This window comes from Rutilus rutilus (assembly GCF_951802725.1).
Source record: "Rutilus rutilus genome assembly, chromosome: 6".
NCBI classification, from domain to species: Eukaryota; Metazoa; Chordata; class Actinopteri; order Cypriniformes; family Leuciscidae; genus Rutilus; species Rutilus rutilus.
In genome coordinates, this window is record NC_140214.1 from 33,237,668 (window position 1) to 33,250,357 (window position 12,690).

Below are 12,690 nucleotides of genomic sequence, written 5' to 3' on the forward strand. Positions count from 1 at the left end.
TTATGTAACAGAAAATTGATGGTCAGCCTTTCATTACCGCAAAAAAATAAACCCTGACAGGGGCTTCAGTTTATTTTGCAAGAATGACCTGTACATTATTTTACTTATTACACATTTAAAAAAATACAAAAGGCTATCATGGATTACATTGAATGTTAGGAAATGTGGATCACCAAATACTGTGATTGACAGTCAGAATCAAGTTTTAATAATATGCTAATAAACAACTGACTTTACATTATCCCATATGTAATGCATACCCAACATGGTTATTTTATGGTACAGAACAGTTTATCTCAAAAGATTATTCAGGTTTTCACTCCTGACTAAGTTGTTCCTCAGTCTAACTTCTCTTTTAACCTGGCCAAGGTAGTGTTTAACTGGGTCATCAGCTGGTTTCTCCAGCAAATAGGTAACCAGCGAATAAATAACCAAATCCCCTCTAAAACCAACCAAAAGACAAGCCTGACCAGCAAACCATCTTAGGCTGGGTATTTTTGTTAACCTTGCCATGTCTGTCAGGAAATCGGAATCCTTTCAACAAGATTATAAGATTGTATCTGCTATTGAATAACCTATATCAGACCACTACTACTAGACCACTATTATGTATCTAAAATGATTATATTTCACATGCTGTAGAGCCTGGACAGGCAGTCATCAGCATCTATGGGCAGTCTAGACTCAGGCTGTGAGTTGGTGAAGCCAGTTAAAGGCGAGAGTGCTCTACAGAGGGTGCTGGCCATCACTGGGAATGAGTTCTGCTGTGACTGTAGCCAGAGTGATCCTCGCTGGGCTAGCATCAACCTTGGCATCACGCTCTGTATTGAGTGCTCAGGCATTCACAGGTACTGTCACAGTGTTTACATGTGAGGTCTGCATCTGGTCCACTAAAGTTAAGACTTACTGTACAGTTGTCTCCAAGTGGTCTTAGAGACTGTTTGGAATACAACACTGCTTACTGCTGTTCAAATGTTAACTAACTTAGATTATTTGCTTTTCTATCTCTCTCTTTTTTAAGGTTAAGGAAATTTAATAGACATTTAAAAATGTATGAATGTCATTGCACCATACTAACAAAATATCAATCCAAGAATTTGTTGTAAAGAATAATTGCTTGTCTAAGTCTAGTCTTCAGTCTATTAAAGACCAATCTATGACCTATGAATCTTCAGTCTATGACCACCAAATCAGCATATTAGAATTTTTGCTGTTCAATATTTTGTGGCAGGATTTTTCAGGATTACTTAATGAATAGAAAGTTCAAAAGAACAGCATTTATTTGAAATATAAATCTTTTGTAACATTATACTGTATGTCTTGACTGTCAATGTCTTGACTGTCACTTTTTATCAATTTAATATTAGAATGATTACTGAAGGATTGTGTGAAACTGAAGACTGGAGTAATGGCATACACCAATTATAGGTCTTCCAAAAAGAACAAAATGTTTTTTAAATTCATTCACAACTTTCCACTTATTTTGTGGATCGCTTGTATTTCATTCCCCATATTTTCTTCTCAGGAGTTTAGGAGTTCACAATTCAAAGGTGCGATCCCTCACACTTGATTCATGGGAGCCAGAGTTGCTTAAGGTAAATATTCATACCATTTTGTTCTTCATTTTTGCAATATGTTCAGCAGTCTTTTCACTTTATGTTTTTTTCTGTTCGCAGTTGATGTGCAAGCTGGGAAATTGTGTCATTAATCAGATCTACGAAGCTCGTAGAGAAGAGATGGGCGGAAAGAAACCTCAGCCTGGAGACCCCAGGTATTTCCAGCCACTCCTTATTTTGACTGAAGTTCTGATAGATGTGAACCACAAGATGAACACTGCAACAATATTATAGTAATAGTAAATAGTAAAACTGTAGTCCTCTGAGTTCATTTTCAATAAAAGTCATGACTAATGACTGGTTGCTATACAGCTGTAACAGACTCGGGCTTGGTTTTGGTTTTGAATCCATTTGCAGAAGTTGTATTGAATTATTAAGTAATAAATCCAAATCAACAGGCAAAGAGATGGTCAAAGATACAGGCTAGGTTCAGTGAACAAAATAGACAGTCCAAAGAGGCAATCACAGCAAATAAAAAGTAATCCAATACACATGATAGCCAAGAAACAGGCAAAATTTCTTCATAACAAGAAACTTTGCAAAGTGTTAGAGGAAAACATGTCTCTTTATACCTAACAAGCAGGAAGTAACTGTAGAAGAAATGGAGTGTGGTCAGTGGTGAGGGCTTCCTCTGGTGGTTGGAGGGAGCAGATGTTACAGAACCCTAGGTAGCCGGGGTGGGGATGCCTTCGGCGTTTCGCTTTCATTCTTTGAAAACGAATGGCACATTCTCAGATGGTTCACCAGACCAAGGGAACAGAGGTTGATAACCCAACACATTGAAAGGGGGTGAGTCCTGTGGATAAATGGATTAGCAAATTTTGGGCATATTCAGCCCATAGAAATTCACTCCACCTCTGTTGTTCCTGAGTACAGTATGACCTGAGGTAATGTTCGATATCCTGGTTCAATGTCTCCACTTGTCCATTAGCCTGTGGGTGGTCATCTGAGGATAAACTGACATTAATGTCCAAAATTCCTGCCACACCCTTGATGTGAATTGAGGACCCCGGTCCGTGACAATATCTTCTGGTAATCCATATACCCGGAACACATGATGGAACAAGGGAGTGGCTGTTTCCATGGCAGTGGGAAGACCTTTCAGTGAAACAAGATGACAAGCTTTAGAAAAACGGAATTGGAATTGGGTAGATCTGTGACAAAGTCTACTGACAGATGTAGGGTCCCCTAACCATTCCTCAGAGGCCCTGGTCCCATCTATGAGTATTGGGGCTACAACCACTGATGAGGTGAGAATGGAATCTTGGTTATTTCGATATAGATATAGGGTTATACCTTCTAGAGAGAGTATCTGCTTTACTGTTCTTGCTTCCAGGAAAGTAGATAATGACCTGGGGTGCGTTCTCCGATAACGTTGTCTCTTAGCGTGCTACGAAGACTCTTAAGGTATAACTTAACTGAAGGTATACCATTTCTAGGTGTGTTCCCCGAACCATACCTTAGGAAGCTGCTTAAGATATACCTTCTTACGTGCGACGTTACCCGGCGCTGTCCGTGGCGATGGTGCTGAATTAGTTGAAATCGAGAATCAATTATTCTCTCGTGCAGGGGCTGTTTCACTGCGTTAAGCTAGAAAGTGGTGTTCTTTATAAAATAATCACTTCAGAAATAGTTTAAATTGCATTTATTAGGACTCATGGGATATTTAAAAAAATAATCCAAACTATACTAGCCTATACTTGCCTACATATTTTAAAATTATAGGCTATTATATATTGCTGCCATAATAACCATTTAAATTTTTTATGTGCTTTCTTCTCTTTCCCATTTTTGTTCGCTGAGGTGGAGCTGCGATGAAATATTGTTCTTGTAAATACTTTCCAGCATTTCAGTAAATAAAAGTGTACGTCACGTACGGTGCTCGGCAGTGATCAAAAAGGATTTAAACAGTGGATTTTGAATCTCTTTTTGTAAACTCGGAGATGTGGATTCAGATGGCAATTAAATTACCACACGACCTGTTTGTCAAAAAACAGTAGGTACTAATTTGGACAGGGATTTTTACACAGGTTGGGTGAGAAAAAACACTGATATTATGGATTCGGACGGCACTAAAATAACCGACTTACCCCTGTAAATGTTTAAAATACCGTACGAGCCCATGAGAAACAATATTAGCGTCCGAATAGGACTTAACAGTAGGCTAGCCTATGCTTTCACTGGCCTTTAAAAGCGCTCTTTAATTAAAATAAATTTATAAAATTGTATTATATAATAATATAATTAAAATTCTAACAACAATCATTGTAATGACAATTTTATTCTTTGCATGAAAACAATTGAATTAGCCTACCTGAACACTGTCTGGGTGTATTAAAACTTCTGAATTATATTCATATAGACCTGCAACAGTGATAAGGTAAAGCTAAGAGTGGTCCAGACCAACCTTACGAACGTATGACTTACAGAAGGTATACTTAACTAAGAAGGTTTTGGAAACCACGTATTAACGAAAAGGTACTTCTTAAGGTACAACTTAAGAACGACGTAGCGTTAAGGTAGTTTCGGAGAACGCACCCCTGGTTCTTGGGAGAAGAGATAACAGAATGAGATCTTTTCAATTCAACTCAAGTCACCTTTATTTATATAGCGCTTTTTACAATACAGATTGTTTCAAAGCAGCTTTACAGTGATATCAGATATATAAATAATGCAACAGAGTGATGGATAATTTTTGTTGTAAAAAAGTTATTAATTCAGTTCATTTATATATATATAGCCGCTCTGGAGAAAACAGTGGTTATCATCCAGCTCAGTTCAGTTCTCATGTAATGGTGTCAATGCAGGCAGATCAATAATATTGTTAAATATTAAGTGTCCCTAACTAAGCAAGCCAAAAGCCAAAGGCGACGGTGGCAAGGAACCTAAAGTCCATCAGGTGACAGAATGGAGAGAAAAAACCTTGGGAGAAACCAGGCTCAGTTGGGGGCCAGTTCTCCTCTGGCCAACGAACGAACAGTGTATGATTATGATTCAGGCAGCATTACAGGTCAGAAGTCAGATTGGATTGGAACATTCAGATTGGAATAGATTGGAACATTTTCAGTGTGAAACAGTCCAACTTGTATAGTTCTTGGGACAGTCTGTTGTGATATGCCTTGTCCTATGGGTTCTTTGTCGACTGCTGTGATATTAATTGAAGGGATGCATGGCAGAGTGGGGATCTTAAGTTCCTGGATGAGATTGTCATAATATTAAATTGACTGCAGCCCCGGAATCCATTAGCGCTGAAACATATTGTGTTTTATTCGAAATCTCAATGGAGATGGATAGAGTGAAATATTGGTGAAGGGCAGTAAGGAAATGTTCATTTCTCTCTGTTTTCCTTGAGGTGTTGTTGGCTTTGTTGGGACAGATGTTTCTATGATGTTTGGGTTGGCCGCAGTAAAAGCATAGATGCTCCTGTAGACGTTGATGTTGTTCTTCTGGTGACACTCTGGTATTGCTGATTTGCATGGGTTCTGTGGACTGGGGCATGGAGAAGAGAAGCAGCTTCAGCTGGAACAGGAGCCATTTTGATTTGTTTGGAGTGGAGGTTGTTACGAGTGAGATGATCTAATGGCGCTTTTCCACTACACAGTACCAGCTCGCCTCGACTCGACTCGCCTTTGTTTGGTTTTCCACTGTGTAAAAGTTGTACACAGCTGTGCTTCCAGGTACTTTTTTTCGTATCACCTCCGGCGAGGTTCTGAGCGAGCTGAGGCGATACTAAAATGTGACGTGAAAACACGGCTGCTGATTGGTTAGAGAGAATCGTCACTATTCACTGCGTCATCATTGCGCACGCCAGACGCGATTTGTCCTGTGTGTGTGGGTAGCGGGTGTGTGTCGCGTAGAAGATTACGTCACAGCAGTTTCCTGCGGCGTTGCTATGACGACCAGGTACTATTGTGGAGGTACTATCTGCAATGGAAAACGGAGCAAAAAGCGAGCCAAGCCGAGACGAGGCGAGTTGAGTCGAGTCGATTTGAACTGGTACTGGTAATGGAAAAGTGCCATAACTCAATATGCCATGACGATAAACTGTGATAGGTCCATGGTTTCATCTTTGAATGCTAACTCCACTTCTTTTAAAGGGGTCATATAATGCCATTTTTGTACAAGCTAATATGATTCTTTAGGGTCTAAATTAAAAGTTTGTAATATACTTTAATTAAAAATTCTCATTAGTATTGTAAGAAAACACTCATTTTACCTGGTCAAAAACAGCTCTGTTTTCATCACGCCGTTTCAGTGCCTGGTTCTTTAAATGATAATGAGCTTGCTCACCACGCCCTCTGTTCTGTGCTCACACCGTTTCAAAAACAATAACACCATATCCATAACGCGTTTTTTATTATAAACATGGGATTATGAATTATATTGAGATCGTCGTACATAGAAAACATGCCGTAATGTACCCTGAGTGTAAAAATAGCCGCATTCATCGTGAAGCGTGCAGCAAGCGATTTGCAAAGATTAATATAAAGATTAATAAAATGTTACACTCACTCACTTCTTCTGGAGGTGCGTCAGGAACACGAATAGTTGGTACAGATCCTTTTTTCAGGAGCAGCTTCTTAGTAAAACCAGCTTTATAACGTACTGACCCTCGTTTATAAAGCAGCCTGGTGAAATGATTCGCGCAAACATGAAAGCATTGACGTTGATCATGATTCGTGGGGAATTCCCTTCGAAAACAAACTCAGCCACTGCGTCTTCATCGGATCGGATTTAGGAACATCAGAATGACTGCTGTGTTGCTGCGTTATTACACCCAAGAAACACCACAATCGCTTAGACGCCATTCTACTCCAGCATATCAACAAAGGCGGACTACTATGACGAAGGCTGTCACAGCTCGCTCAGGGCGGGTCTTGTGTTGAAACACGGCTGTCACTCAACAATTGCGGGAGGGGCGTTGGATATTGTGACGTCATAATATCGAACGGCTTGATTTCAGAGAGGGTCAAACATATAAGGAGATTAAAACAAAACCACTGGATGGATTTTTATCATGATAGGATGGTTGTGTACAGGCACTGCCAACAGACATTTCAGTGCAATCAACTTGTAAAAGTGCATGTACCATTATATGACCCCTTTAAGTGCCACAACATTCCTCCCACTGTGGGCTGCTAGTGTTCTAAATTGGATGGCATATTCAGTGGCTGATTGATTACCTTGGCATACGTGCAACAACTGTACAGAGATATCCTGCCCTTCTGCAGAATATTGAAAGACATCTTAAATTTGCTGAGCAAAATATTTAAAAAGTAGTTTGTAATTATTGTCCCACATAGCCGAAGCCCAATCCATTGCCTTTCCAGTGAGCAAAGTCATCATAAATTAATATTTTGTAGTATCTTGACGAAATGCTTCTGGTTTATTGGAAAATTAAATTCTACATTCATGTAAACATTTTCAGCAGAATCATCAAAATTATCTGGTAGTGCAAACCTCAGTTCTAGTTGGCGGAAGTGATTGAATGCACATTTGACATTTAACCGCATTTAATACTTGTAGCCTTAAGCTGACTGTTTTTTAACACAGATATAGTTTATTGTGTTATCATTTTTGTTTGTATGAATTATTTAACATTTAATATTTATTATAAAAATATAAATATATTTATATTTTGATATGTATGTATATATATATATACATACATATCAAAGTATGTATATATATATATATATATATACATTTTTAACAGCCCTATCATACATACAGGCCTATTGAATGGCGGTGGTGGGGGGGGGGGGGGGTGATGTAATCTATCTATCTATATATCTTTTTACCTAATTCTTTCTTTCATTATTTATCTTTCCTTCTTTCTTTCTTTCTCTCTCTCTTTCTTTCTTTCTCTCTTTCTTTCTTTCTTTCTAACCTATCTAATCTTTCTTTCTTTCATTCTAACTCCAACTCTCTAAATTAAACTTCAAGCTTTTAAAACTTTCTTTCTTTCTTTCTTTCTTTCTTTCTTTCTTTCTTTCTTTCTTTCTTTCTTTCTTTCTTTCTTTCTTTCTAACTCCAAACTAAATTCAAATTTTGACAGTTGGAGAGGCCCATTAGATTCCATTAGCTGCCATTCTATGTACTATTTCTAATCCTAGACTAATCTTCCATTCTATCTAATATTTCTAAACTGAAAACCTTCAAACTTCAAACTTTTAAAACTACTAAACTAAAACTTAAACTAATTAAAAACCTTCAAAACCTCAAACTTCAAGCTTTTAAAACTTCTTCAAACTTTCTGGCAAGGTTTTTTCATGCCATTTAAAGTTTGTCTACAAACTTTTTTATGTAGTTTATTGTATTATCGTTTGTGTGAATTATTTAACATTTAATATTTATTATTTATTATATATATATATATATATATATATATATTTCATTTTTAACAGCCCAATCATACATGCAGGCCTATAGAATGGTGCATAAATAATAATAAAAAAAAACTGTAAATAAGGTGGGGTATAATAAATCAGCACCATAGCAGATTCCAAGTGATCAAGGGCTTAGTGTGTTCAATTTCAAAAATATACATACAAATATTTAAGTAGTTTAACCCTCTGGGGTCTGAGGTGTTTTCTGGGTCCTGGAGGTGTTCTGACATGCTCTGACATTTGTGCTTATTTCTGTTACTTGTGACATTTTCATGGCTAAAGTCTGATTACACTGTATTCAGCACAAACTCTGCTACAATAATATATCAGCAGCATGTATGTAAAAGTTTGTAGTTTTGAGATAATGACATTTATGTGTGGTTTGTGAAAAAAAAAAAAAATTGTCACTGAAATAAGGTCATGAAACCCCTACTGATTATTTCTTCACAAGACTTTTGAAAACTGTATCACGTAGCCTAGAATATTTGCTCCAAAACTATGTGAAAATCATCCTGACTGCTCATTCAGAGAAGACAATATATTGATTTAAAATTTCTAAGACGTGTTTTGTGTCAGAAAGCTTTATGTGAAGGGGCGGGATCACCTCATTAATATGTAAGCCTTTCACACCTGAGAAAGACAAAGACACTCCCTAATGGCCCTATTTTAGGAGCTATCAGGCCCTATCATTCTGAGCAACCTTGCACAAAGAATGAGGAGATTTAAAAAAGAATGGCTTTTTGATTGTTTGGATTTATTTACAACACAACATAATCCAAATATACACAATAAATGACAAAAAAAGCACACTATTCAAAACAATGATCCAAAGACAGAGACCTTTGTGCCATTCCTAAAAACATTGTACATACCATTCATTTCCAAGGTGTTTGATTTTCACTTTACCATGTTCATATACAGAGACTCATGTGAATGTTGAAGTCAGCAGGACTCAGTGGCATATGATCCCTGAAAGAAAAAAAAAAGTGAACATACTGATATCAAGAGAAACTATAGGGAATATAAGTTTGTTTGTTTTTTTTTTAATTCACAGAATACACACACACACAAATGTTTCCAACAATATATAATATAATGAACACCAGGTTTGTTGTGCCTTGTAAGCATAGGCTATGCACAGTGCTGCATAAAATAATAATAACAATAACCTATAGCAGAATATAAATCTTCCAAAAGATTTCAGTAACAACTACGCTAGAGAAAAATATATTGATTATCATATGTTACTTCAAATGTTTCCATTCGTTATGATGATATGAAATGAGATAATAGTAAAACCATGAAGCCTTTGTTTGGTGCGTTTTGCTTTTTAAACGCGATTGCGCTCCAAATATGATACATTCAAAACCAGACCTCGCTCCAAAATATGAAACATTATGGTTACCATATTATACATATCTACGTTTGAGCAGATATCCACAAACATAGTAACAGTAAATACGAGTCTAAATATTATAATATTCACCATATATCTAGCAACAGTTCAACTGCAATGTGAAGTTTATGCAACAATAACATGAACTAATAATTAAGAATTTCATACCTTACATCTTTCTTGTCTTCAAATCGCGTTCTTCTTCTTCTGAGGTAAATCCAATGTAAGCTCACGGCGTGTCTTTCAAACTCAACGAAAAGCAGAGACTTTTTCGAAGTTTTTTGGTGCTTTGTTTTTGAGGTAATGAGCACGTTTGCGTTCCATGTGGAGATTTGCATGTGAATCTCTTTTGCGCGAGTGGGCGTGGTCAAATTAAAAATAATAAGCAAGCCCGTGAGAAGCTGGACATCTTGTTGGTTTTATACAAATTACTTAAGCAGAGAATATTTGTTTTCAGTTTGAATCCGATCATTTAAAAGTACACACTTAAATGATTACAAAGATATATGGCTCATAAATGTGTGACAAGTATTCGCTGAGTTTTGTTTCAGTTTATAGACGTGCTCAAGAAAAAAAGTTCAGTGAGACGGAGAGGCAGAACGCACACCCTGTTTATTTTCTTCATTTTACAAAAGCACAATGTTTTGATTTGATTGTAAGTGGACACATACAAAAGTAGAAATATCACAGATTCTTTTTTCATATTTCTTTTTTCTGTATGACCATAAATGACGGAGATATTGAAGTTTATTGTGCTACAATGTGAAGAAAATCCAGCAAAACGCGCGGGCGCGTTTCTTGACCCCAGAGGGTTTTAACAGCATAGGATTTTGTGTCATTCTCAGTGCTTCATGGGAGTGGGCGGTGCTGAAGAGTTCTTTTGACACAATTTGCTAATTTCTATTCTCTGATTGGTGGAGATTTATTTCCAGAATCATATGTAATGAATTCCACTGTTTAACATGATTATTTAAAAATACCAGCCACTTTATTAGGTAAATGACCTCACAGTCACCATATCTACATAAAGTGTAATAAATATTCTTAATACTTGTTTGCATTTCTGTCTGTGCAATCCAAGACAGGAGATTGAAGCCTTCATCCGTGCTAAGTATGTAGAAAAGAGGTTTGTCCTGAAACCTACAGCCCAGGAGCAGAAGGAAAAGATCATGACGTTTAGAAAACTTGACAAACGTATAAAGGGAAACATGGATTTTCTTCCCCCGCGGCCTCCCCCTCCCACACCCAAACTCCGAACTGCCTCCAGTACCTCAGGTGAATGCTGGGAGACTGCAGATCAAAGGCAGGATACTGGCTGGAATCAGTTGTATCTTTCAGCCAGGTGGGGGTTTTCTGACTGAAAACTAATGCTTCTTTGTTTTCCCTTCCACTGTAAACAGCTTCCTTTAGTGGTCAGGAGGTACGACGTGATTCGCTGTTCTGCCCCGATGAGCTTGATTCTCTTTTTTCCTACTTTGATACATCCTCAAAGCTGCAAAGCTGTAAGTGCCTTATTCCATGAATCAGTGCTTGTCTGTCTCTGTCTGTTATGAGCTGACTTTATGGAGCCAGACTAATTACATATTTGACATTTTGAATTAAGTTTGTTATATTCCCCACCTGTTCATTGTGTAACAACACTATGGCATGCCAGGTTATATTGCTGCAATATTCTCATGGCTCATGCATGGTTTGACTGTGTTCTTGTAATGGCAGTGAGGAGTAAAGACAGCGGGATTCAGAACAGTGCAGATGGGAGCAGAGAGATGTTGGCCTCCACCCCCTCCAGCTCTAGCCTGAGTGAAACAGGTGAGCTTAACAGTACATAGTACATACGTTTCAAACCCTCAGAATGCCTCTAACACACAAGCAAAGTTTAATCTCCTCAATATCTTAGCTGACAAATGAATCATATTTTCATATTATGACTGAGGAACCAATAGTATGAATAGTATATGTATAGTAGTATGAATTTAAGTCAGAAACAAAAGGCAAATGAGCCTGCAAGGCCACTGAGTCCCAGAATGAACTCTATCACTCAGAGGAATATCAGGGCCAGGCTAAAGTTGGAGCCAGGAGGTCAGTCCAGAGGACAAAGAGTAAGGTCAGGGCCAGGAAAGAAGTCAATAACCAGAGATCACTCTGGACCAGCTCTTGAAGCACAAAACACTCTGGCACTGAAGCAGTGTTCAGACAGAGTAGATATGGGCAGAGTAATAAGAGAGAGAGGGAACAGGCGAGATGGAAATGATCCATAGACACTTCAATGGTTAGCTGCTGGGGGGCGATCTCAGTGAATCCGCATGATTCATGGGTTTACAGAGATCGCCCACCAGTGCTAAACCATTGAAATTTCAAAACGTTTTGAAACAGTTATGGCATAACGAAGCCTCTTTTACTGAAATCTGGAAGTTTGATACATGCTCCGAACCACTGATCGAAACAAAAGATTTGTAATTGTTTTAAAGCTTCATGAAACAGTGTTTCAAAATCGCCCATCACCACCTGTCAAGTCACCTTTATTTATATACTTTAGAGCTTTATACAATAAAGATTGTTTCAAAGCAGCTTTACAGTGTTAACTGGAAAATTATTCAATCATGCAAATGGAGTTGATTTCAGCTGTACAGCAGCTCGAAAAGGAAATAGTGTCATTGTTTAGCTTAAGTCAGTTCAGAGTTGATTCAGTTCCGTGGTAAGGATCATCAATTATTAAATTAGTTCATTTCATATATAAAGCAGTTCTGCAGAAAACAGTGACGTCATCGCCCAGCTCAGTTCGGATCTCATCCAATAGTATCAGTGCAGTCAAAACAATAATATTGTTGAATATTTAGCAAGCCAGAACCCAAACTCTATCAGGTGACTGAATGGAAAAACACCTTTGGAGAAACCATGCTCAGGGGTCCAGTTTTCTTCTGGCAAATGAATGAACAATGTGATTATGATTCAGGCTGCATCACAAGTCAAAAATCAAACTGTGGATCGATAGCATATATTTCATCCAGTTCCTTTTGCTTGAAGATCGGATTCATCATGCCAGTATGGAGCTGAAGCTGGTCATAGGTCTGTGCAGAGGACTTGGTTCTTGTGATCTGTGTTTTGCTGGCTGTCGTGTCAAGGCTTTGAACAGGGGATTGTCTAGTTGACAGGATCTCTAATCAGGGCTGAATTGTGGTTGTGTCTAGGTACAGATCTGGATAACCAGACCTCGGGATAACCAGAGAGACTAATATTTAAGTAGATGCGATGCTTCTTAGGATGTAACAAGTACATCGGGTGTTATGGG

The 12,690-nt window shown here is 37.9% G+C and overlaps 1 protein-coding gene across 1 annotated transcript in view; it reads left to right on the forward strand.

The window, feature by feature from the left end:
* acap2a (ArfGAP with coiled-coil, ankyrin repeat and PH domains 2a) overlaps window positions 1–12,690 on the forward strand; it is a 104,051-nt gene that overhangs the window by 72,090 nt on the left and 19,271 nt on the right. Inside the window, exons 15-20 of the mRNA XM_084411820.1 lie at window positions 643–848; window positions 1,526–1,595; window positions 1,677–1,771; window positions 10,483–10,676; window positions 10,802–10,903; window positions 11,118–11,210. Coding sequence (XP_084267946.1) covers window positions 643–848; window positions 1,526–1,595; window positions 1,677–1,771; window positions 10,483–10,676; window positions 10,802–10,903; window positions 11,118–11,210 — 760 coding nt within the window. The remainder of the gene's footprint in view (window positions 1–642; window positions 849–1,525; window positions 1,596–1,676; window positions 1,772–10,482; window positions 10,677–10,801; window positions 10,904–11,117; window positions 11,211–12,690) is intronic.